General features: G+C 25.2%; 1 protein-coding gene across 1 annotated transcript in view; it reads right to left on the bottom strand.

The window, feature by feature from the left end:
- LOC129611953 (guanylate cyclase soluble subunit beta-1) overlaps window positions 1–27,424 on the bottom strand; it is a 142,177-nt gene that overhangs the window by 19,807 nt on the left and 94,946 nt on the right. Inside the window, exons 3-11 of the mRNA XM_055525382.1 lie at window positions 6,703–6,803; window positions 6,432–6,550; window positions 5,703–5,852; window positions 5,251–5,575; window positions 3,795–4,088; window positions 3,627–3,738; window positions 2,957–3,116; window positions 1,247–1,329; window positions 65–235 (exon numbers count right to left, since the gene is read on the bottom strand). Coding sequence (XP_055381357.1) covers window positions 65–235; window positions 1,247–1,329; window positions 2,957–3,116; window positions 3,627–3,738; window positions 3,795–4,088; window positions 5,251–5,575; window positions 5,703–5,852; window positions 6,432–6,550; window positions 6,703–6,803 — 1,515 coding nt within the window. The remainder of the gene's footprint in view (window positions 1–64; window positions 236–1,246; window positions 1,330–2,956; window positions 3,117–3,626; window positions 3,739–3,794; window positions 4,089–5,250; window positions 5,576–5,702; window positions 5,853–6,431; window positions 6,551–6,702; window positions 6,804–27,424) is intronic.

Genomic DNA, 27,424 nt, shown 5'->3' with positions numbered 1-27,424 from the left:
AACAATTTAATATTTGAGAAGTTATCAATCAAAATTTATTGATTTAAAAAATTTCAGATCTTACCTGTCAGTTTTTTGTTTTTCACTTTCTAATTCCCTATATGTTTGTTGCAATTTATCTGTTAACATTTCTAAATTTTGTGTTAATTTATATTCAGCTTCAAATTTTTCAGATAACAGTACAAGATCTCTTGTTGCATCATGAAGTGGTACATCTGATATATACAAGCCTTTCCTATACAAAATGAATGCAAGAATAACGTTTTATTAGAAAAAGTAAATGGTAATATTTTTAAATAACTTTTTAATTATTCAAAACATGAATAGATACGCGCATATTTGTCAAAAATTCCGATTATTCATTCACATTCATTACATCCGTATACGAACGTAATGATGTTCAAAGTTAAGAATGACTTATTGTGGTATTTGAAATTGCAGTACTGAATTATGCACTAACTACCGTATATGCATAACAAACCACTACATAAAAACAAACAAAAGTTTGTATGTTGAGAACAATATTTTAGAGAAAGAGTACTCAAGAAACAATGTGGCTATAATAAATTATTATACAATTTTTAAAATTATTCATTCGTACGAGTATCACAGGATTGCCACGGTCAATTATATCAATTCTTGTTTTTATATAGATTAATATTTTTATCAGTGAACAATGGAATGCAAGTCAATTATTCAATTTGATTTCATAATTGAAATATTATGAAATTTCTGCATTTCGGCATTGAGAAGAAAAAGTTAACGACGCAAAAATTTCAAAAGAATTTTTTCAATTGAAAAACCAATTAGCCCATGTAAAAGTCGAAGGGAACTCATTGGAATTGAATAAAATTTATATAAAATAGCGCCAACTGAATTTTTTAAATTTATTTAACATATTTCTAAAATTCATTGGCCGTAACTAAAGTTTGTTTGAAATGACCACTTTTGCAATCATTCTTTTAAAACATTCACATTGACATTTGATATGACCGCATATCATGCATAATGTTTGTAATACAACATGGCATTTGTACATATGTACATAATGTATGTTTATGATTAAACCTCACTCCCGTGGTATAACAGGACAAAAAAAAAATTCAAAAGGACTTTCGTCTTTTTTAATAAATATTTTAAAAATTTTTTATTCTATGCTAAAAAAATGATATAAAAACTTTTTTCCTCCACATGCATCCTTTTTTTTTAATTGTTAAAATATAATATCTTCCATTATTATACATACTTTGTTAGGTCATCCAAGTTCATAACACTCGGATAGCACTGAAATAAAATGTGTTCGGATTCTGCTATGTACATCATTTGGCCCTATAAAAAAGAGACACAAAGGAGAAATATTTAAACGTAATAAAATATGAATATTAGGTTTTTATGATTCAAATGTGTGTATGTGTGCGTGTGTATTTGCGTAGGCATGTGGGAAAATATGTTCATATTCAAGTGATAATATGTACAATGTATGAATGTTGTTTACAAGTTAAAATTACGACAATGAGAAAAAAATAAATATCATAAGTAATAAATTTTTCTTCTTTCATTAAAAAACACTAAAGTCGAATGAAAAAACTCAAATAGAGAAGAGTATAAAAATTTTAAAGTTTTCCATTATATGGGACATTTTATTATAGGGGAAAAATGTGGTAAGAGAGTCTTACGTACGTTTTAAATGAAATCTATAGAGAAAAAATAAAAATCATAGTCATAAATTACAATAAAACATACAAAAAAAATTGTGGAATAGAAGGATGATAATAGAAAAATAAAAGTATTTGATGAGTTTTCTTTGTTTCTTATATGAGGGTGATGACTAGATGATTCTAGAAAAACAAAAACTAAAAGTTTATTATGGGTGTATGTAAAATAAATTCTTAAATTTAGTGGGATTTTATTGAAATCATCTAAAGAGTTTATTTGCAATAATAAAAAATTAATAATGAAAACTTTTGCTTTAAATAAGATTTTACAGGATTGTCATTAATTTCAAGAAAAAATTTTTGGTTTTTGAAAATTTGTTCAAACGTCTTGATTGCGCGTGTAAAATTAATTTTTCTTTAATTAGTTTCAAAATTTTTTGTTTGTAGAAAACTCTACGTTAAATTCTGTGTCTAATTTTAAGTTGATTATGGCTATCAGCTGGCACGTTTTCAATCAGCGTAACTCAATTATTTTAAACAAACACTGTGCAAGCTAAACAAAAACCATAAACAATAGATGATTCAAATTATTATAACATTTTTCAAAGTTTATTTGGACAATTTATTAAAATTTTTCATAAAACAGAAACAAAACCCTAAATTCGAGTAATTAAATTATAATTTTGTTAAAAAGGTTCAAATTTACGATATGTATGTGTATATTTGAGCAGTATTAGTACATAAGATTGTTTAAATATGAAAAATTCTGAAAATTTCTTTCAACATTACATGACCATGTTATACATTTAACAAGGTCAAGAATAGATTTCCGTACTTGAGTAATGCAATTCAAATGTTATATAAAGTTCAAGTACTAAAAGTTATAATTAAAAAAAAGAGAAAGTAATTAAACTTTAAATAAGAAATTTTAATTGTAAACCAGAATTTCAAGTTTAAATAATTTTTATAAAAATACAATTTCATATAATGGACATTATACAGTGCAAACGACTATGTATATTAAAAAAACATATGTATTATATTGTATATTTGACACACATATATAACAATTTGAACGTGTATGTAATGCATTATGTATGAGAATACTTTTTAATAAAAGTTAGAGAACATTTTCAAAATAATAAACGAACTACACTGTACACAGCATATAGTACACTACGTATATGTACGCTACGTATGATATGTGCTTTCATGTATGTACTTTTTTCATGCAAATTTGATGAACTTAATATAATAAACCATACATGAGCATACACTCACATAAATATTGTAATACGAACCTTCAGTCTTAAAAATCTTTCATGTTTTCCCATAGCACCTGGTCTAGTTTGAAGAACATAAATTGTATTGATGTGGGCTAAAATATTATCAAAAGTTAATAATAAATGAGGACGTATTGCTTCAAGCACTTCAAGTAAGGGGCAGTTTTCATCTGCAACTCTGAAAAAATAATAAATAATAAACTGTTATAAAATAAAAAAAAAAATATAGTTTTTTTTTTTTAGATTTTTTTTTAAATAATTAAAAAGTTTTAAATTTTGTATAGTGTGTAGGTACTTGTATGATCTATATTCATGAAAAATTCAAAGATTTTAAAAGATATAGAGAATTTATGATATGCCATTAGAATTTTTAATAGAGTTTAACAAAAACAAATATAAGAGAGTCGAAAATAAAAACAATTGGAAAATGAAAAACAGGTATGATGCACCAAAATTACATCAAATTCTTTATAAAATATTAAAAGTTGATTATTTGCGTGCCAATGATGTTATAGGTTTTTCGATTAACACTTAGTTTTAATTGAATATTTTCTTAGAATTTCATTGTTTCGAATTTGTTTGGGGTTCATTATAATTCGATAAAATGGCAAAATCCTATACAAAATCAAATATAATTTTTTCCCTATAAATAAAAAATTCTTTACCAAATATTTGTATGTACACTTACCTTGGTATTAATCTTGCTAATGATTTACCAGCTTGAACAATTTTCATTTGTCGATCAAACATTAAATGAAAAGGAAAAACTTTACAAAATGTTTGTAAGGATATTAAGGGGTCTGAAATTGAAAATAATTTCTTAATTGTTACTTATTTTATTAATTTAAAATTTCACCTTCACTAATAAATTCTAAATCATCCTGTTGTTCTTTCTCTTCAATTGATACATTTGTTTTAGTACCAGAAGTTTCTGTTATTAAAAATTGTACATGATCGGAACGTTCAATATCATCGGATTTATTTTTTAATAAACGGAGGCATTCATTTTGTTTCACTTCATCAAAACTTTCTCCTAAATTTATTTTTTCACCTAAACAACTATTTGGATTTAAATTTTCTAATTTATTATTTTCTGAATTTATAATATTATTACTATCGCTAGCAAACGGACAATTTGTTACTGGATTATCTAAAAATAAATTAAGAAAATTAAAAATTAATTATTATATTAAATTGATATTTTAAGTTTTTCAATTTTTATTAAGATATTCTCTCTTTTAAGGCTTAAAGTTTAAAGAGAGAGACATTTAATTGTCAAATATCAGTTTTACCATACGATGTAAAAAAATTGGGATTTTTTGAGAAAAAACGTTCAATTTTTTACGAGTTTTCAGAATATTTCATGCGAATGGTAAGGTTATAAGGGCAACTTCCCAATTTTAAAATTTATTCAAAATTTTATAAATTCAATTCCAAAGTTAAATTTTCTAATTCGAAATTAAATTCTAATTTAAGGTTTAAATTAAAAAGTAATCCACAGAATCACTTTTGTCTACAAAATTTTAAATAAAAATTGGTTTTCATTTTAAAATAAAATTCAATTTCATTACCGTAATAAAATTTATTATTTGTTTTTTAAATCAATTATTTAATTTTCCAACTTTTGACATAAACGACGCCATCGTTTTTATAAAACTTTTTCGTTTCACATTAATTTACGTCACATAATTTTATAATTTTTTTTTATATTTTGCTCAGTTTATTTAAGAAATAAAAAAATTTATTATCATCTCTTTAAATTATTTTTAATGCATTTTTATTATAAAATTACATAAAAGCTATTTATTGAAAAAGTATTTTGCAACAACAACAACTATAAGAAAATTATTTACACGTTAAAAATATTTCTATTACCTGTGCATGTGCACAAAGGACAAAGTTTATTGCAAAAAAAATAAGAGAATTAAATTTTTTCAATGATTTTGCAGTGTTCACAAAGTTTTCGAGAGAAAAATTTAACAAAAGGAAAATGTCATCATTTCCAACAAGTTAAAATTTTGTTGGAATTTGTTTGACATTAAAAATATTTAATCAAAGTAATTTCAGGAATTCCTTGTCAATAAAATATCCAACTACTTTAATTAGCCGGAAATTAAATTTCTTCTTTTTTAATAATTTATCACAGAAAGTTGGTAAGGAGGAAGATAAGGATTGTCTTTCATCAATATTCGATTTATGATTTTCGAAGGAAATCCATGCCAGATTGAAAAAAGTTAATGTTTAACAAAGTTGTCCTGTTCAAAAATTAAAAATTAAGAGTTTGGAAATTAAAATAATTCATTAATATTTACCTTGTACGTTACTAATCGAATTTGATGAATTTGAATGATTTCTATTTGATAAAATTTCATGACTATTTTGATTTTCACTACAACTAATTTCTGTACTGCCTGCATTATTTCCATAAAAATTATTAGATTTGCTATCATTGCTATTTTGTTCATTATTATTCTCTTCTATAATATTTAAATCTTTAACATTACATTCGATATCATCGGATTGTTGTTCTATTGGTTTTTGTTCGTCTTGACTATGATCTTCTTTTTCAATTGGTTCACCTTTACGTTTAATAATTTCGATGTCAACTTCTACACCATGTAGTTTTGATGCAACAGCCTTTTATATATATTTGATATAAAAAAAAAATTTGTGTCAGATCTTGGAGTATATGTGTAATAATGGAATTAATTTTCTATTTAAAATAAACTCAAACTTTCGTCTAAATATTTTAATTTGGACCTACCTTAACTATTCCTATTACAATGTGCTCTAATCCAGGTCGTTCTGAATAATAATGTAAAATTAATTTTCCATTATCTTCTGTACATCGAAATGATGGTGCTCTCATACCGGGATATAGTGTACCTAAATGATCGTGCAAAGCGTCTAAATTCTTAAAAATTAAAAGAAATATAATTTTTTTTAATTAATTGGGATTAAATGTAATTAACAAATTCTGTTATATTATAAGATCTAGCCATAGTGTTTTTTAGTTTTCCTTACAATTTACGATATGCGGAGTATATAATTATCATTATTGACAAAGCGTTTGACAACAAATTATTAATAGCGAAAAATATTTTGAACCAATTTGTAAATTTAATAATGCCGTCTTTAAAATAAATTTTATTATTAAATCACATATATAATCAAACACTGTTTAAAAGCATACAAATGAAATGAATACACGAACTCAAAAGCCAAAGTCTCTTTAAAAATGGTGGTCAATTGTATTGCAGCAAACCATTTTATTAATTGGATAACTTGACAAGATTTTCATTTTACATTTTCAGTACAATGTTTTGTTTTACATTTGCACAAAAGGTATAAACATAAATGTAAATAAAATATGACCAACTTTATGTGTTTGTATATATGTATATTCCTCTAGTCAATAACACACAAATACTTTTATATAATAAACCTGAATTGCCAATATGTAAGTTTATTTTATTCATTTTTTATTCATTACCTGTAAAAAATCTCTTGGCGTTGCTCCTAAAACCTGCAAAATTTTATCATAACCAGAATCTTGGCAAAATTCAAAAAATGTTTTGCCAAAAAGTTCAAGAATAGCGTCGGCTGGAATATCTACAATTTTTTTTTGTTTTAGAAAAAATACAAAAAATAAGATAGACAAAAACAATTTAAAAAATTAAAGAGAAAACATTTTATTTTTATATTTTGAATTTAAAACGAAAAGCCAAAAATGAATTTATTTCGGTATTTTTAAAAATTCTTACTTAAAATTTCTACTGCAGCTCCTATTAAATTATAAGTTATTTCATCGTCGTAAATTTGTCGTACTAAAAATTGCCCTTCCATGTTGACTTCTGCTTTTTTCCTGTAATACGTAAAAATTAATTAAGGTTATTACATTGAGAAATAGAAAAACTACAAAAAGAAAAATTCAATATGTATTTAAGGCAATTTATTAAAGTGTTTACGAACACAGCTGGTCGTTTAAATTAACAATGAATATTTCTAATAAAGATTTTGCATTTTTTACATGGGCAGTAGTGTTTTTGAAAATTTTTTTACAAAATGTAAAAAAATTTTTTATATTTTTTTATAAAATGTAAAAAAATATATTTTTATGAAAAAATCCAAAATCAACTATTTCCATTTTTGCCAGTTCTAGTTAATAATGGAAATTGGCTGCTTGCAACCAACTCTTTATTTTAACAAAAATTAGCGAGGCTGAAGTTGAAACATCCTTTGAAAAACAGAACCATTTCAAAATTCTATTTGACAAACTCTCAGTACTGAAAAATTGCAATTTCGGGGATACTTAAGTATAATGATTTGACAAAATTGTAAAAATACTAACAATATAATTTTTTCATAAATTTCAGAATGAAAAATTCTAAAATGTGCAGATACTCCAAAAATTGTTCTAATATTTCAAATTTAATTCCTGAAATTTTTCGCTCACTTAGTTTGCAATTTATCTACATTGTTATTCACTTAAATACTTACGAAATATTTGCATTATTTTTCTCATATTTAATTTTTTAGCAAATATTTACTTAAAAATCTGAAATATTTTTGTAAAATAAATTTTTTTTTTAAATTGTATGTACCTATAGAGTCAAAAAAATTTTATTTAATTTTCATATTCAAATACAAATCTAATGTGAATGTTAAAATATAAAACTTGCATAATTTTTTCTATTTTCAGCGTTCCTACTAAAAATATAAATACAAATTCACAATTTACAGTTATTGCCTTACTCTGCTAACTATATGTATACAAACATAACAACATACATGTTAGCATACTCATACAGTAGTATAAAAGTTTTACATATGTGTGTATTTGGTTGACTTGTTTCATTTTTTGTTTATTGGTTAATTTGTTTAAAATAAAATAAAGTTGACAGATTGGAAAATATGCAGTTAAAATAAATTTTTTATATTATTGTTTGGTTTAAAATTATTTCACTTGAAATATTTTAAGCAAACACTCACTGTATATGCGTCTCATTATATGTGTGGCTAGGTGTTTATTATTTACGAGGATTTTTATGTAAATAATAAAGATTATGTAAATTATAAATATAAATTTTTATTAAACAAAAACAAAAAGAGCAAAAAAATTGTAAACAAGGTTGAATTTAAAATTTTCACATTTTTCAGAATTTTACAAAAAATATTATGACAAAATTTTAGAATTTTTTGATTTTTTTTTGTGTTTGAATTTAAATGTTGAGGTAGATAAATTATTTAACCATATTCGAATAGTCGTGTCGGCATGTAAATAACATATGAAGTAATATCTTTATGATTACGTCCCATGTTTTGGTACACATAGACGAGGAAATTGAAATGGTAACACATTTGACGTGATGGTAAATAGTGCAAAAATCGTCATGGCTATATGCTAAAAACATTTTTTATCGCGCCTCTATACCAAGGACCATTGCAAAGGTGACGATTTTGACAAATTTCTTTTGTCACGTCAGGTGCGGGATTATGTTTTATTACACGCTATTATAAGAATATGTGTGATTAAGAAGAAAGCACTAAACAAAGCTTGATTAAGATTTTTTCAAAATGGGTTGAAAGCGACTTTTAGTTGGTTGGAAAGATTTGTGGCATTTAAATAATAATAGAAATAATTGTATTAGTCTTTGTTTTAAGCAAATTTTAAGTGCCTCAATACTTGTGAGATTTCTTCCAACTTTGTTTAAGAAAAATTATTATAGAGTTTTGTATTTAATTATTAAGATCAAAAATAAATGACGTATGATTTGGGGTTCTATTAACGCAATGTCAAGAACTGAAGATAACATTGAAATTTTGCTATGATACAAAGATGAAAATCCTACGAATATCTTAAATATTTTTCAGAAGAAAATTTTCCTTTTCAGGAGAAAAAAGTTACAGCTGTTTTTCTTTTTAAATTTTTTAACCTTTAAGTTAAAACAATGTTGCTTATCTCTGTTGCAATGGAATGATTTTTAAAGATTTGATAAAGTTTTTCTTATTCCAAAAAAAAAAATTTATTTAAGCTAAAAATATTCATAACTTTATTATAAAGATATAAATAATGATAATAATAAAATTAAGAAATAGGACACCTGTCTTGGATACTTTTCAGATTTTTTTTTTATTTTAACAAAAAAACTCTAATAAAATTTCAAAGACTTTTTTATCTTTTTATTTCTTTTCTTCTGTTCTTTATTTTTCATTAACATTATTAAAGTTATACAAAATTTCTTTTTCATAGAAAATCTTGACGAATAGAAAGAGAGAGAGACAACGTTCAGTATCACAAAAAAATTTAGATTACTTTTATAAACTTCAATAAAAACAGGAAAAAGATAAAATTTTGTAGCTTTTTGCATTGTAATTTTGTGATATTTAATAAATGTAGATAGATTGGACCTTCATTATTACGTGGGTGGACAAAAATAAAAGTCAAAAGTATTGAAAGAGATAAGCGACAAAATGTAAAAAAAAAAAATAGATAAAAAGTATAATTTTTATAGGGAACTTTATTAAATAAGTTGTGAGAAGGAAAAAAAATCAAAAGTTCCAGTAAATTGAGCTTAATTTTGTTTTCCATAGAGAAAAAACACTGTAGCATTTATTGAGTTATAAAGAGCAGATATTAAAAAACTATCAATCAAGTTTATTAATTTTTTTTTTTTAATTTCGCCTTCTTACACCTAAATTTTGTTATAGACAGGCAATATTGCATACATTTAGGAAAAATATTGCATACATTTAGGATAACTACAAAATTTATGGGAACCGTATAAATTAATATGGAAATTTGTGGTTGATTACGAATTGTCTTTTAAAATATTCAATATTTTTTATAGGACGACGTTACCGTTATAGGAAATTGATAGAGCTTATAGTTTCAAAAAATTCTATTGAATAGATCAAAATTGATGTTGTCCAAATTCTTAGAGGCAATAACTCAAGTGGGATGGGATAAAAGGTCAAAATTAATTTCCTTTTAAGGAAACTAAATCAATTATCATTTATAAATGTGTAAGAATTGGTAAAATTTACTGGTATAATATGAAATAAGTTCATGCGGCTGTCAAAAGATTTAGGCCAGGCCTCTAATCTCACGTGAACCAACCCGAATGTTTTATAAACCGATTTAAACCCCTTACATTTACTTTCGTCAGGCCTGTAACTTGCATAAAGAAAGCTGGAAAAGTGCTAAAGCCAGGTATAAGTACAGAAGATGAGCTGCATTCTCCTTCTCCTCCTCGTAACAGCAGTTCCTGTAGAGATGGCCGTTAGCAAAGCGTTTAATTCACATGGACAGTCTATCAGATAGTGCCCAGTTATGACTCCTTATCACTTTTTTATGTTATGACTCCTTATCAAAGAGTTATCGCTTTTTCAGTGCTAAAAAATTTTTAATATAATAAATCGGTCACACAACAAAATTTTCAGTTTTTCGTCAAAAAAAAATTTTTTTTGTTTAAACAGAATTGTCATACTATTTTAAAATTAAATTAAATAAAAAATTAAAATCACAGTATGAAATTTCATAAGTTATTTTCGAATCACAGCGTGATGTAAAATGCATGTAGGTATATAGAAAATCACAATATGCGGTTTGTAAACAATGTTTTTTTTTTTGAAAAAAAACTTTCTTTTCCACATAAAAAATTTAAAATAAAATGTGGAAATTTTAGTATTCTTTGAAAATCTTTTATGATTTTAAAATTTCAAGTGAACTTTGAGGACATTCATTGAAATTCTGATAGTATTCTTATGGTAGTTCCTTTGTAATATTTTAGTATCCACCCACAAAAATTGTATAAGTAGTTTATACTTTTTAGTTGAAGTTTATTAACATTGTAATTTAACTAGAAAAATTATGATATGTGCGGTTTAGTAAAAAGTTTATATTTAGAAAATTTAAGAGGGAACCGAATAAAAAAATCTTGTGGTCTCAATTCTAAATTTTTATTAAATATTTTTTATTTGCAATTTAAAATTATAGTTTGAAATTATATTAGTAGTTTAGGTGAGAGCATTTCAATTAAATTTAAAGAGAAAACGTTATATGCAACTTGAACTCTGTAGGACTGTTGTTAATAAAATTAATATTAAAAATTGATTAGAAAAACAAATTTAAAATTTAAATACTACATCTACATATATGTATAAATTGCGCTGAATATAGTATTAGATAACTAATGTCGTGTGCTAATGAGCATATAAAAACTTAACATCCTCACCAATGTTCTCCTAACTTAACATCGTATGAAACGTGACTAAATGTTAAATTTGAAATTATAAGCATAACTTTCAAAATTTTATTATTTTACTTATTTTTTGACAAACATTATATTATGTAGATTTTGAATATTTAATATTTATATAACAGTTATATAACATAGTTTTCATAAAAAATAGAAAGTTGTAAAAAGTGTTTATTTATAAATTTATATAAATTCTATGTATACATAGAATTAATTTATTTTAGAGTATTTTAGTCCAGAATATGTTATTATCGTAAAAGTTCCTTACTAAAATTAGATAATTCACAACAACAACATATTGTATTCAAAAAATATGTATATGTGTTGTTGGTGGTGAACAACAAAATTCAATGTCAAAACAAAAGTTGAAATAATCGAGAATGGAATGCTCTCATACCACTTGTAAAAAAAAGGACGAAATAGTTATGGAGAGTATAGAAAAAATTAATAATTTTTAATGGAAAATTTATGTAAGTGAGTTACATGAGAATTTTTTAATGAAACATGAGCTTTTGTTTGAATTTAATTTAAATAAATTTTTATGACGTCGAAGTGAAAATTTTTAATATGAATTTCCTGATTAGTATTTTAGTTTCCTAAAAAAATATGGATCTGAAAATTGGTATTAGATATAGGAAAAAAGTAGTTCAAGTCTCTATAATGGTACTAAATTTCTGGCTACAGACTTCAAAATTTAATTAAAGAATGCATGAAATTTAAGATATTGCAGTAAACATCGTGCACGAAGTAACATAACAACGAAGATGTCTAGCAGTTTGTTTTAATAATAACGAGGTATGTTAGTTATAAATAATTTTTGATAATTAATATTGTTAGCTTATACTTATAGAAATACAAGACTTGTATTACGAAGAAATTTGAAAAGCAACATAAAATATTCATTGAATTCAGTGTCTTTCTAAATTTTGTATATCAAGGATGCAGTTTCAAACGTAACTTTTTTCAAATTCTAGATTGCTCTGTTACACTATGTACATATGTAAGTATGTATCTTGAGCATAGTATGAAAGCTTCTGTTTAAATTTCAATAATAAATTTAATTGAAAATGACGTTAACAATCCTTTTAAATTTAAATTTGAAAAAAAAGAAAACAAAAATTACCTATAAATACAAAGACCAAAATTGAATAACGGAAACTGAAATTTCCAACTGTGATAAAATTTATTGAATTTTTAGTTCATGAATTTTTATCATGGATATGGATGTGCAAGGCTTCAATGAAATATTGGTTTTAATGCTTAAAATATAAAATTGTGAAAAATTCTTTCTCTCTCTTTAGCCTCGATTAAATTTAAATGAATTTTTCGTTGTTAAAAAATTAATTATATTTACTTCTCATTTAAAAAAATTTACATAATTCATTTATAAGTAAATCAAATAAACGCGCAGAAAACTGACATTGTTATTGCACACCAAAATGCACGTGAAACGAATAAAAAAAAAATTCTTTCATACATCAATAAATATTTTTAAATTGTAGTACAGAGTCAAAAATTATAAATTAGTTCGAATAGTAATAATTCTATAGATTAAAGTACCCCATATCCATATATCTGAGGAAAATAATTTTTTAGAATGGTAAGTGCTCGAAAAGAGTGGCTGTGCACATCTTTTTGAAGAAGTGTGTTTTCGACTTGAGAGCACTGATTAAAAATGACTAAAGAAAGAATGCAACTCTGACATTAGCTTCCAATACAAAACGTAAGGCAAATTTTTCTAAAATGATCTTAACATTTTTCATATTTTTACAAAATAGACCCTGTTTTTTGTATATTTTATTTAGGATTAATTATTCACTTGTCGCAATAATCCGCGATATCAAAATTCATTCTGAAAATATTAAACAAATCAACTTCATTCATCCTTGCATTGCAATCATAGTTTAATATTTTTTTGTTATGTTTTGTTTATGCAAATTTTCCATAAATATCGTAAGCTTTTATTACTTAGTCCATCAATCAATTTCTAAGTATATAAATCAACATGTTTATATTATACAGCCAACATTTTTCACGTTTAAATAACGGCACGGAAAAAAAGGAAAAATACATATATTTTCAAATACAAATAAATAAAGGACATAAAGGATAATCAAATATATATTTGCATCTATCTATAGGTAGATATATTATATAACTGAGTAAAGAGTAATGAGAGATCGCAATATAAAAATGCATAAAATTTCAAATCAAAATATAAACAGAGAAAGAAAAAAAAAACAATAACTTTTAACAAAATGGCGCTGTTATATCGAAGAAAATTGAAAATAATGTGATAAAAAAAGGAACACAAGAATTATTTGAATAAATCAATTTTGAAATCATTTAATTTTTTGTTCGCAGTATGCAAATAAAACCACAAACATGAAATATGTTATAAGTTTGAGGAAATTGTTTAAAATTACAGGCTTAATATTTAAGGATAATTGAGAAAAATATGTTCGAAATTTTTTGAAATTAAAATTTCTAATCAAAAGTATTTGTAAAAGTTTTCAAGCATTTATTTTATAAAATTTTTTTGAGAGAATTTGAAATAAAATTTTGTTCAATAATTTTGTTGAAAAGTGCGTGTTATATTCAAGAATAATAATATAAGTTATGGATTAAATGTTATGCTTTATCATAATGTTTGACCGCGATACGGTGAGCAGTATATAACTTTTATTTTTATTTCATATTTAGTTTACCATTATATTAGGAAATCTTCTTCTTTTTCTTAAACTTTAACTATCTACTGGATTAAAAAAGCCTTCCTCTTCCTAGGCAGACGCTCTATCAATTGAGTTACAGGCGTAGGAACGAATCACTAACAAATTATTTTCTATCCAGGTCTCTCTTACTTCTCATCCATCGGTTCGACAGTTGGTAATTCCAAAGGGAATTTTTTTTTTCATCGTTAATAACTTTAGTGTTGAATAGCGTAAGAAATTTTAACATTTCTCTCAAATTCTTAAAATATTGCAATAATTCAAAATGTAAGGTAAATTTCTTCAATCTTTTACCAACACATTACAGAAAATTTATCCAAATTTATCACTTTGGAGTTCAATTATAAATTTATTTATTCAATTACAACTTTTCCCTTTATGTCATAAAATAATTCTCAAATTTTTTATAAAAAAATTCAAACTTCTTCCCAATTTTTCACAATTATTAAAAATTTTGTAAAAAAGTTAAAAATTTTTGTGAAACCATACTTCACAATTAATTTAAAAAGAAAACATAACAATATATGCGATCGATTGAAAGTGCTTTTGTTTCATGCTTGATTACTACCATGAATTAAATCATGCATAATTATATACATAAGTGTTTGCTTGTATGTGTATGTATATACGACGAATTCCAAAGGAAATTTTTATTCATAAACAATATTATTGGGAAATTTTAATTTATGCAACGCAGAAAAATGTTAATGACGTATTTAATTATCTTCGTGCTATTTCAATTATGGTGAGACATAAAAATATCCTTTTTCAATATATTGCTATTATTATAAGAACAATTATAATATAGGAATTAATGCTTTACCTAAACTATATGTTAATACTTAAGTGTGTACGTATATTCAAAGTGTACGTGTGCATTCATAATTAATTATTGGTATGAAATTATTGAATAATTTTAAGTATATTTTAATTAGTAAAGAATTCATCATTTATATTGTACATATGTAGTTTCATTTTAAGTATACATATATTCGGTGATTTTATTAAATTAAGAGTAATCATTTTCATTATTATAATTTAATATTGCATAAAATAAGAAAATTCTTTTAAAGTAACTACTCATTTCAATTTTTAAATAAAAGAAATCGTTTTAAGTGGTCGCTTTAAAAATAAAATTAATTTTTATTATTAATGTTGGTACGAATTAAGTGATTTTTATGATGGTGCGAGTTTTGTATAAGGATAAAATATGAAGTTGTTTCGTAAATTTCTTTTATTTACGAGTATTGTAAAATTCAAAAAGAATTACATTGCATGATTGTTTAACGACAGCAGCATTCATAATTTGTCAATGAGAGACAGAAATTTTCAAATAAATTACGCTTTTCCCCGCGTTTTATTATATGTACAGTCATTTATATGTGTACTTTCAGCTTCTCACTTCGTAACGTATAAAACGGTGAGAAGAAATAAATTTTTGCACCAAACCAATTTTCAATTCTTTTTAGAAATTCCCTGGTTTCTAAATTGTTAGTTTTTAGTAGCCTTTAAGCAGTCTATAAATTTTGTTATTTTTACTTAAATGCATACTGTAATACGACACTATTATATTAAGTGGGTAGTTTGGGGTAAAATTTAGTCTTCAGGTAATTATATTTGCATGAGCGCGGGTTTTTGCTCCTGCAATCAACATTAGATTAAGAAATTTCGTATAATATAAAAGAATTGAATTTTTTCTTTTTAATTATATTAAAAAATAAAATTTCACGTAATTATTTCGCTACGGATCAAATTTGCCACAATCCGACCAAACTTAGGGGCTATTTTCTCTCTTTCATAAAAGTAATTATGTTAATTCCATAAAACCTGTATATAATAAATCACTTGGAATAATCTTACAAAACCGATTAAAAATCCTTAAAAATTAATTTTGAGAAATAAATTAATTTTATTTGGTTTTCTAGCGCGAACAAAAAAGCAAAACAAAAAAAACATTCATTTAACGCATAATTATGTGGTTCTTAAATTTACCATTGAAAATAAGGGATGTTTACCAAAGAGTTGTGTTCTTATTTTTTTTCATAGAAGATATTTAATTTAATGTTGATTTTAAGGATTTTGTGTATATAAATTTTTTAAAAAGTAATATAAAAGAACGTTTTTTTTTACCACTTCAATTAAATTGTAATTATGTAATAAGTACATATGAATGTGTAAAAGAGAATAATAATATTATTATAAGGCAACAATTTATTTGAATGTTATTCAGTGTTGTTAAATTCATTAATGAATTTAGATTTTTAAATTAGAGCAATAAGTATGTATATTTTAGAAATTTTGGAAAAATTGAGTTCGTGTAAATATAAAACGGATGTAAACGTTAAACGTACCATGACCAATGGTTGTTGAACTGAATATCATCTACTATGGACCATAATTTTAAAGCTTTACAATAGGACCCTAAAAGTTTTTCCACTTATTGTAAAAATAGCAACCATAACGTCACAATGCCAGGATGTTAACGTTAAATAATAAGAAGATAAATATAGCTATGTCTTTTTGTATAAAATAGTAGAACTCCACGACCTCAGTTCACTATACATATACACACATTTGCATACACATTATTATTTCCTGTGTCAATTTAAACACATAAACATATTACATAAAATTTTAATTCTAAATTTCTACAATTTCATTCACTACTTCTTATTTAATTTGCTTCCATTTCTCTCGTTCAAATTAATTACAAATTGATGATAATAAAATAAGAGTGTTTCTCGTATAATATATCTATGTACGAGTATAATAATGATCCCATGCGTATTTAACATGGTAAATGTAAACTGGCTTTTAATCTATTATTGTACCCCTGCATGTGAATTCTGTGAGATGGGTGACGACGACTGTAGGTATCTAATATATTTCTTAATTTTTTAATATTCTCACTTCCATTTTAAATACCATCTATACAAAAAGGAAAATGAAAAGAATTAACAATGTACTAAAAAGATTGCGTTGATTTTATACAAACAAATATACATACATGCATATTGTAAATACTTTTTCATTTATCTTACCATTTCTACCTAAAAAAAAGCCATACTCAAATTCAAATAATTTTTAATTTCTAACGCAGTTCAAGGATATTAAGGATATTAAATGAATTCAAAATTTATAACTGTTTATAAATGTTTAGATGTAGATATATATGTATAAAGAATGTCGTAAATGAAAAAAAAAAGTTCTGGAATGTAATTATTTACAATTTTGCTTGGTAAAAATTATAATAAAAACAGGAAAGAGAAAAACATTTAGAAAAATTTTGCTTAAGTTGAAAAAAAAAACGACAAATCTAAAAGGATAATATTATAAAATTTGTTTCGCTAGTAGATTTTGTTGTAGTTAAAATGGGAAAATTATGTTGTCAAAGAGAAATTATTCTATACAACTATAGATAAAATTCATGTCTAAAATTATATAGAAATATTCCGCCTGTATGTTGCGTGTTATTTGTTTTTTTATTTTCAATTCTATACAAAATATTTTCTCTGATTCTTTCATTTTTTCAAATCTATTATATCGTATATAGGGACCTATAATATATGCAATGAAAATTGGAGACTAAAATAAGTTGTAATGTATTTGTGGAGGGTAAAAAAAAATTATTGTTGAAAAAAATTAATAGAAAAATAGAGAATGGATAATATAAATGTATAGACGAGGAGAATAGATAATTGCTCTATTAACAAAAGAGAAATTTTTTAACGCCTCTTGAACTTCCTCTCTCTGCTTCGCCAGCAGTTTTATTATAATATAGAAAAAAAATAGTATGAACCAAGAAAGAAAAAAATAATTGTAAATAAATTTAATAAATATGTACATTCTATGTATGCGTGTGTGTATATACGTAGTTGGTATAGAAAACATGTATCGTAAATGTGTGTAAAAAGAAGATATTAAAATATCCTTGAGATCGTTTATATGCAAAAGAAATTTGCTATTTTTCCTGTTAAAATGTTAGAGGGTATAATTTTCAAAGTTGTAATACTTCTATTTATGTACTTGCATATACATAGGTGAGTATATTCTATGTATATGCGGGTACACAAATATTTATGCATATGATTGTAAGAGTTATAGGTTAAAGTGGATCTGATTTATTCAAGTGGTTTATTCATTCCTTTGTAGATTCACTTTTGTTCTGTTTTTTTTTTCCATATACATACATATATATATATTATTCTATGTAGATATAGCTAATATTAAAATATCAAATTCCTTTAATTTTTGATGTTATTGTTTTTGTCATTATGGTAGTAATTATAAGTGATGCTCACGCTGTTTAATCAAAAAGGTAATATGCTTTTTAATAAGTCTTAATTTTTTTCCAGTCATGTCTACATAATATGTTAATGATAAACCTAATAGTAGAAGAATTAGGAAACAGCCCTACTCACCGTCGTTTGGAAAATCATGCAGTATGAATGGCTCAAAGAAACGAAATTTTACTGGCTTCTGGGTCAGGTGACACCTGCTTTTGGTTGGGGAGGATGGGGGGAGGAATATCTCTTAGCGATGCTAAAGCAGTAATAGCTGTCTCAACTTGAGGATGGCACACAGGCTAGGTTAAAAACTTGAATGAGGTCACCCTGTTCGAGTATATCAAGGGGATACCCGAGCTCTGTTTTGGTCGAGATACATATGTCATCCAAATACAGAAAATTTAAAACCTACAAACTAAGGACGTTCGTTTGCAAAATTTTGTTGTATTTTTGTTGTGGTTGCTTGTATTTTTGTGCAGTTTACGAACACAGTTCGATTTTTTTGTTTATTTATAAAGCTAATGATTGTGCATGGGAATAAAGTTCTTCATGGATAACTGTTATAGTTTTAAATATGTGCGAATAACTTTAGTATCTAACATAATCTTAACTTCTATAACAGTATACTTTTATTGCCTACTCTTACTCGTTTTTATACTTTCACTTAAAAAATATTGCTTATCTTTTGGAGTTAATACTAGCAATGAAGACAACAGTTTTTTCGAATATTCTACAATTGATTTTTATTGGTAATATTCTTTTTAAACAATGTTTGACTTTTGATAATTAACTTAAAATATTTCCATTTAAATTACACATTATTATACACTTTCGGAAAATCTTGAACTTTATAATTATAAAAAGTATATTTCTCATTAAACTCATACTATTAGGCAGTAAATTTAAATTAAAAATAATTAAAATAAATTCTTAGGGAAAACAGCACAAAAAACACACATTTTCCAAAAATTAATATTATTGATTTTACAAAAAACAACAAAAAACAAATAAAAAATAGATTGAATCTAAATTTTTAAAACAATTTTGTTTTAATTTTAAATTAAAAATAGTTATTACATAATCAAAAAGAGCAATATAATTTTTTTTAATTAAATCAAAACAGTAAATTACTCTCAAAAACCACTCCTCTCTTTAGTTACATTTTTCTCACCTTCTTTTTACTTTTTTTCTTATTAAAAATATAATAATAGCATGTCATAATTTTCAACGATAGCAACTAAAAAGTTGCTTAATGCCTACCATCATACCATGTTAAAAAAAATCCAAAAGTGGTAGGAGTTTAATGTGATCCCGATAGAAAATAGAATGGAATGCGGAAATAATCTGGTTCCGTGTAGATAACACAGTGTGGTAGTATTGGATTAAAGTATATTGTAAAAGTAAAAGTTAAGTGTTGAAAAAGAAAAAATCAATTTTAAAGATTTTGTTTTTCTGTTCCTATATTTTTATAAGAATATTGGTATTAATATACACTGAACACTGAACTGATGAACTTATATTATATAGTACGAATTTTCACATTATGTACATTTATATAGTTGTTTGTACCCACATCTAGCGAAAATGTGTTGGATATAACATTTTATATCTCTGAAAGAAGGTGAAATCTTAAATTAATTTCTAGGCTTTTCATATACTTTTATCTATATATATATATATTCAAAAGTACTTGTATATACATAGAAACAGTTGTGTTCTTAGAAGGCTTCTCATAAAAATAAAAAATAAGCAAAATAAAGTTGGGTCAAACCAATGGTTTGTATTGTAGCACTTTTCCCTTCAGCAAGTGAAAATTCTGCTTTTAAATACAGTCTATGTATACCTATCACGCATTCTAAAAATTATTTTCATTCATATACAAAACTCTTTCTAGGATTGCATATATTTAGGATCAACGATTTATGCAGTCTTTGAAATAAAGCAAAAATTAATATAAAGTGGGTTTAACATAATGCTCGATTTTAAGGTTTAATTATGTGAGTTAAGAAAAATAATTATATTTTTTAATGTCATGGAATTTACCGTTAGCTTTTTGTGTTTATAGAAATTTGAAAAAGCTTGCGGTTTCGGAAATATAAGGTGTCAAAAATTCAAATTTTACAAATTTCAAGAGGCAATAACTTGAGAGGGGAAGGAGATGGAAAAAAATTTTCTTCCAACGAAATGAACTATTTGTTAATGTCTAAAAGCCATTAAAATTTCAAGCTTCTACAGGTTGGGGTCTAGAAAATAAACGACATCAAAAATTTGGAAAAAAACGGACTTTAGATAACGGTAAATTTGAGCGGCCATTTTGTTTTTCTAAAGTTAACCTTTAGCATACCCCGCTAGGGGAAGTAAGCCACTGACTTTCTGCGTTTGCAAAATTTCAAAAATCCTTATGGTTTCATTGCACTAAATAGTTAAAGAATGGCATTTTTAGGGTTTCGGGGGGGTATAATTTCTAAAGGGGGGGAGATAGATAAAAATTTTGTTCTACGAAAATAAGTTTCTAGTAAAACTCTATGTACGTACAAAATTTCAGCTTTCTATCTTCAAGGGTGTAGAAGTTTTGTAAACAGACACACGGACAGACGGACGGACGGACGGACGGACGGACGGACGGACGGACGGACGGACGGACGGACGGACGGACGGACGGACGGACGGACGGACGGACAGAGTGAAACTAATAAGCACTTTTTTTCAAAAATTTTTTGGAAAAGTGCTAAAAAAAGAAAGAAAATACTGTAAAATTAAATCCTTTCTCATAAAGATTTCAAGTAACATGACTGTCGAAGAGCATAAGGAAGAAGTAAAGAAAGAAAGGGAGAAAGAGAGCATATAAAAATCATAAAAAAAGCAAAAATTATATTATTCTTCATTTTGATTGTGTAACAAATTGAAGATTTTGTAGTACACTTTTATACAATTCAAGAAATAATTATATTAGATTCTTGTAATATTTTTTTTTTGTACAACTTTGTATACTTGAACACTTCGTACAACGAAGTGTATATAGTGAACGTATATATAGTGAACGTAGTATATATATGAATTACTATATACATATATTTTTGGCTGTATATTAAGTTATCACTATTAATAGTATTTGAAGTATAATGAAAATATTTCGAAAATTTATTTTTTAATCCTTATAAGAAGAGCAGTAACAATTTTAATATTTTAATTATTTTATGAATTTACGGAAATGTAGATGTAATTACATATTATATTTGTAAACAGGGTGTTTTATTTATATTAATAATATGTGAATTATAACAGTTAAATTATTTCAAACTGTAGCGCCCTTTTTTCAATTATTTCAGATTTAAAATTAACATTGGAATAACAGTAACCAGATGGAAAAAGTTATTTATTGAAACAATTAATACCCTTCGAATTCCGAGGACATCAAACAATAACGGTTCCATATATCAATATAGTTTTACATTTAAAAGGTAATTGTCTCATAACAACATCATTTTCTTCTTTATATTGGCTGAGAGAGTGATCTGACTCTCATATTGCAAAATAAGAAATTTTCGTAATCTTACTTATTTGGAACTATAATAAAACTCGATAAAATTTAAATAATTTTAAGATGCCAAGAATAAATGTCGAGTCATTTGTGGCTTATTTCGACCGCTCATAAAAAAAGCAAATTCGATTATTTTAAGCAAATCCAATGACAAATGTACCTTCAAACCGGGTAAATGTGAATTTATTTGAGAATTATTTTGTTATAGTCAATCAATCTATATTTAAATAAGATTAGGAAGTAGATAATTTTACGAGCTTACGAGGAGGGTGATTACTGGACTTTACATTATATACAAAACACCCCATTTGAACTTGAAATTTTTAATTCGCATTTATAAATGCACGTTTTATTCTTTAATTAGTTTTCGTATTTTACCCGCCATATTTTCTACTATTAAAATTAATAATTAATTTTTGTTTTCTGTTCTGAAAATGAAAAATGTAAACGACGGCAATTTAAGGTATTTTTGTAGGTTTACAAATGAAAAATTATTAAAAATGAAAAAAAAAAATAAAAACAATTCGATAGGTAGCATAAAGTAGGCATAATAATTATTTTCTCACTTCGAATAAAATGAGGAAAATGTGGTAATGGTATACAGAAGGAAAGTGAGGTGATGGTACAGAAAGAAATTATTGCAATCGTTAAAAAGAATTTCAATGTTAAATTTTTACGTCACATTTTTCATCATTTTTATTTTGACGTTCCATTAATATTTTTCATTAGTTTATAAGTGAGAATAATATAATTTTGTTGTTGTTGGTAATTCATTAAAATTTATGTAATAATTATGTTTTTTCTCTTGAATATTATTAATAATATATTAAAAATTATTGTCATTTAAAAAATTAATAGAATTTTCATTCTAAATTTATGATTTTATATTTTTTAAAGAGTTTCGCTATGGAAAAAATTCAATTAAATTAAATAATTAATTATGAAAATTTTTAATTAACTAAATGAGTTCATAATAAATCTATTATTATTGCGGACTATTAATGTTATATACTTACTTGTAATTATAAGTCAGATTAGAAAAACAATTGGAATATAAGGTGACTGAGATTAATGATGTTAGTTTAATAAATTAATTATAGCATAAATGATTTTTTTCTATGTAAAAAAGTTTTGTATATTTTATATATTTAAGAAATTTATTATTATTACATGAATTTCTATATTCAGATCCGATTGAGCAATTAATTTTTAGAATAATAGATTATTTTGAGGAATTGTAAAGCATTAGTAAGTATGAAATTTCTTTCTTATACTATTTTGTACAAAAATTCGTTGAATATGTAAAAAACACAAAATATCTGACGTGATTATTTTAAAATTGAAATTGTCTATCGAATTGTTAAGCTTGATATAAGATCAATGAGAGTAGAGGGGTTTCTTAACTGTTGTATTTTGTAGATTCTATTTGAATCATTCTTTTGTTTATAATTGGTTTGAAATGAAAACTTTGAATTTATAGATCAGAGGACAGATGAAAAGACTGTAAATGAAAAGAACAACCCTGAAATCAATGTAAAAAAAATCATGTTACCTTGAAAAATATTTGAACATTGGTTACTACGCTACTATGTGTGGACAAATAAAATTTAATCAAATTCAGATTGTAAAGGCTGGTACTTTAAAAATTATTATTAAATAATACAGTTTACAAAATGCTGTCTGGGTGGGGGCTGGAAATGATTTAGGCGAATGGGAGTAGTTTTTTTTTATATAAAATCTCTAAATAATTTCAGAAATTTATTTTAATTTCTATAGCAAAATTTTTTTGATTTTAAAGTTAATAATATAAATTTTAGATTTGAGTTTTATAAGGTCCATACTCTTGTTTACGTGTCGCTTTCACCAAATTGACCCCAAGCTTATATAAATAGAAATTTATGTTTTTGACAAATAACACAGATTATGAATTCCGTTACAATACAAGATACCAAATGTAATTCGTCATGTTTGACAATTTTTTGCATAAACTTAAGACTTACTCTTACCTTTTTACATATAGTAATAAAATTTTTTTCGCAAAAACAATTTATTTCTTTTACATTGTGTAGGCAACATTGTATGTCACAACAACAACAATAAAATAAATCACGCATAAATAAAATTAATCGGAAAAATCTTACATGACACCTGAGATTTTTCCATTTCATTTCCCTTTTATATATTTTTACAATAGAATTTTCTAAAGATAGAGTTCTATATTTTTCTTTTTCCTTAATATTTTATCTTGATATAAAACGAAACACTAACCGACAGAAGACAATTATTAACACAATATTGTATAATCATTGATCTACTCATGATTACATTATTTACGCATATCCTTATAAATTTTAATACTGACATATATGTATACATATACACAGGCGCGGTTCTGATGTATTCGTCGCCCTAAGCGGTTCCTAAAAAGTGCGCCCCCCCCTTCAACCTTTTCACCTATTTTATTACTGTGAACAAAATTTAATAGGCATTGCACATTGTGCATCATAAAGCAGTTTCTTGTAACCTTATTGTGCTGAATTATAGAATTAAAGTCTGGAACTAAACTTTCAATTTTTTGTTTTATAAATTCAAAAACAAGGTAATTTATTTAACTGTACGTTTTTTTATGAAGTTATGATCAGATTTATATCAATCACTTAAACTTGATTTTTTGATTTTAACAACCAAAAAATTTACTTTTTGACGTAAGTGAAACTTATTGTAAAAGGTTCTATGAAAATTATATCAAATGAACTTTTTCAAAGCTTATTTGAATATGAAAAAAAGTAAAAAATTATTTTTATTTTTATTCGTAATTTTATTTTTATTTTTATAATTATTTTTATTTTTATTCGTAAAATTTGGCTTTTTATTTCACAAATCGCCTGAGAAATGAAGCAGCGTATAAAAAAAGTTTCGACTTGCATTCAAAAATTTAAGGAAAATCAAAGTTTCGTTCTAAAATTTGTGACTTAAAAACTAAGCTTTTCATGTACATAGCTATAAGCTTTTATACTGTTCATTATATTTTTTAGATTTTATTAAAATAAATGCATTTACTGGTATTTATAGGCTCGTGGTTTTGAAATTTCAGAATGTCGTTTTGCTTAACTGTTTTAATTTTGGAGATAAATGTGTGAAGCAAATTATGCGCCATTTCATTTTACTCTTATTTTTTGGATGACTTACACTACATCAATTCAGCATAAAAATTCTTAACATTAACATTCACTTGATTATTAAACAACATTTTTCAATTCAATATAAGTAGTAGATTTTATCAATTAAAATTTAATTCTGTGATTGATAACAGTTTTTTCAAAAACGAAAGCAGAACATAGTAGTAGAAATTCATAACGATCACGTAATTTTAAAATTCATTCAAAATTTTTTGTTGTTAAACAAAAACAAAATATTGGTATACACAATCTCAATATCAAGCTATGCTTTCCATCATTTAAGAATATTGCTCTCATTCTCTTTTTCTAATTTCTTTCTATTCTCATTCTTAATTTGTGTTTTTTTTGTTTTGTTCTTGTTGTTTACTAATGCAATAGTATACAGAAAAGTAATACATTATAATAATGTGTTTGTTTGTTTGGTGAGTGGGCGACAACTATGCAAAAATAAAATTTTGCATGTATGAAACAATTTAAATATAATGTGTACGAACGAGTGTAGCCACTAAGCATAATAAAAACATTGCTTTGTGATATAATTATATGTGTACGAGCGAGTGTTGATAGGGAGCAATCTCAGCAAAATAAAAATTTTGCTTTATGAGATAATTATATGTGTACGCATGAGTGTTGATCTTATTCATATTAGACAATATAAATTATGTGTACATGTGTATTTTTGAATATTTTTATTTGTTGCGTACATTGCTTCTATATATGTATGTATATTATATGAGACGATTTCACTTATATATATGAACGATTGAATGTATACAGCTGTGTGAAATAATATTCTGTGTTTATAGGCATATACAGTACATAAAAAATAAGAATGAAAGAGTAGTGTAGAGAAAAGAAATGTATGAGTAATTTTAATTCTATGAACATTTTTTGTTATATGGTGCAAATAGAAAATATGTGTAGGAACAAAATATTATGTTTGCATGTAGGTAGATTTTATTAAGTTAATTTCGATATACATAAATTGATGTATAAAAAAAAACTTGGAATCCTTTTTTTTGGGTGAAAATTTTTTTTTTTTAAATTTAGGGATTTTTTAAGTTTTCAATGGCGCCCCTATTTTTTATCGCCCATTGCAAATGCATACTTTGCATGTATGATAAATCCGGGGCTGCATATACACAATATAATAATATTGGGATAATATATTTGTATATAGAAATGATGGCTTTTTCATTTTTTTTCTTTAGAAGTGTTTCAGATTCAAAGATTATATAAGTTAGATAAAATTTCAAACGAATTTAAATATATCCAAATCCTCATATAACATTCATGTACAAATATTCACATTTATATTTAAAAGGACATTCTTTATAATATTTTCGAATTTTGTAAAGAAAGATAAAGTGTCTGTATTTCCAAATGGTTATTAATATTCGGTTGTGTTTCTGGCATTCTGTTTATCCGAACATTTCGTTTTGAATGATTTTTTTTAATTTTGGGTATTTAAATTTGAAGGAAAAATTATTGGTATTTGTGTGGTGGAACGGCAAATCAAACTTAGTTCATTTGATTTTGACAAATGTAACGAAATCACACTTTAGATGTTGTGTGAGTACTTTTATTTCTTTAAGAAGAGTTCAAAAATATTCTTTGTTTTAGTTTCCATTAGTAAAGGTTCAATAACCTGGTGTTGTGTGCGATAGTGAATATAAGTATTTCGAATGCTATTATACATGATAATCATGACATATACTAAATCATTGTACATATTTTATATTTCATTGACGTTGATTTGGTATGAGCTGGGGTTAGAAATTTAAGCCACAACCGTGGCTTTAATTTGAATTTCAAAATTTAAATGGCTGGTTATAAAAAATATTCATATTACGTTTACTTAAACAAATCTCATAAATTTATCGGTGACATTTCCACAACACAAACATATTATGCGTGATACATGTATGTATTTAAATGTAAAGGAAAATTGTAAAGGAAAATTTCACCTTTATTTTCACCGCTAGTTCTATTTTTACTGCCCGCGTTGCATATACAATAAGGAAGGTTATGTGATGGCACCAAATTTCAGATATCATGTTTTCGGTGGAACGCGCTTCTTTATGGTAGGGAAGCGTCAATAAACTATTTTTAAAAAGTTCGTATATGTGCGTGTACGTCAAAATCACTACAACCGATTTTAATGAAATTTTATATATGAGTTTATGTTGGCTATGTCACAGATCGATCAAGTTTTGAAATATGGCAGCCCTTTGGAACTGGCCGATTTTTCATTTTTTACCACATCTACGGAAATAATTGATTTAATTTTTTTCAAATTTTGGTGAATTTTTCAAGGAATTCGGATATCACAAAGTGAAACTATACTAAGATTCACAATTCACATATTTCTAGGTATGTCAACTCAAAGCTTATTAGTGTCCTCAAAGTTGGAAACAATAGTTTAAAAGGAACACTTTCGCTAGACTAGACAATACACATTGCGGTAGTTTATGTACTGACCACATCAGA

The sequence above is a fragment of the Condylostylus longicornis genome, unplaced genomic scaffold (genome assembly GCF_029603195.1).
Source record: "Condylostylus longicornis isolate FDR11 unplaced genomic scaffold, ASM2960319v2 ptg000055l, whole genome shotgun sequence".
Classification (NCBI taxonomy): domain Eukaryota; kingdom Metazoa; phylum Arthropoda; class Insecta; order Diptera; family Dolichopodidae; genus Condylostylus; species Condylostylus longicornis.
Note: the sequence above shows the minus strand (reverse complement) of the source record. Positions and strands in the feature narration are given on the sequence as shown.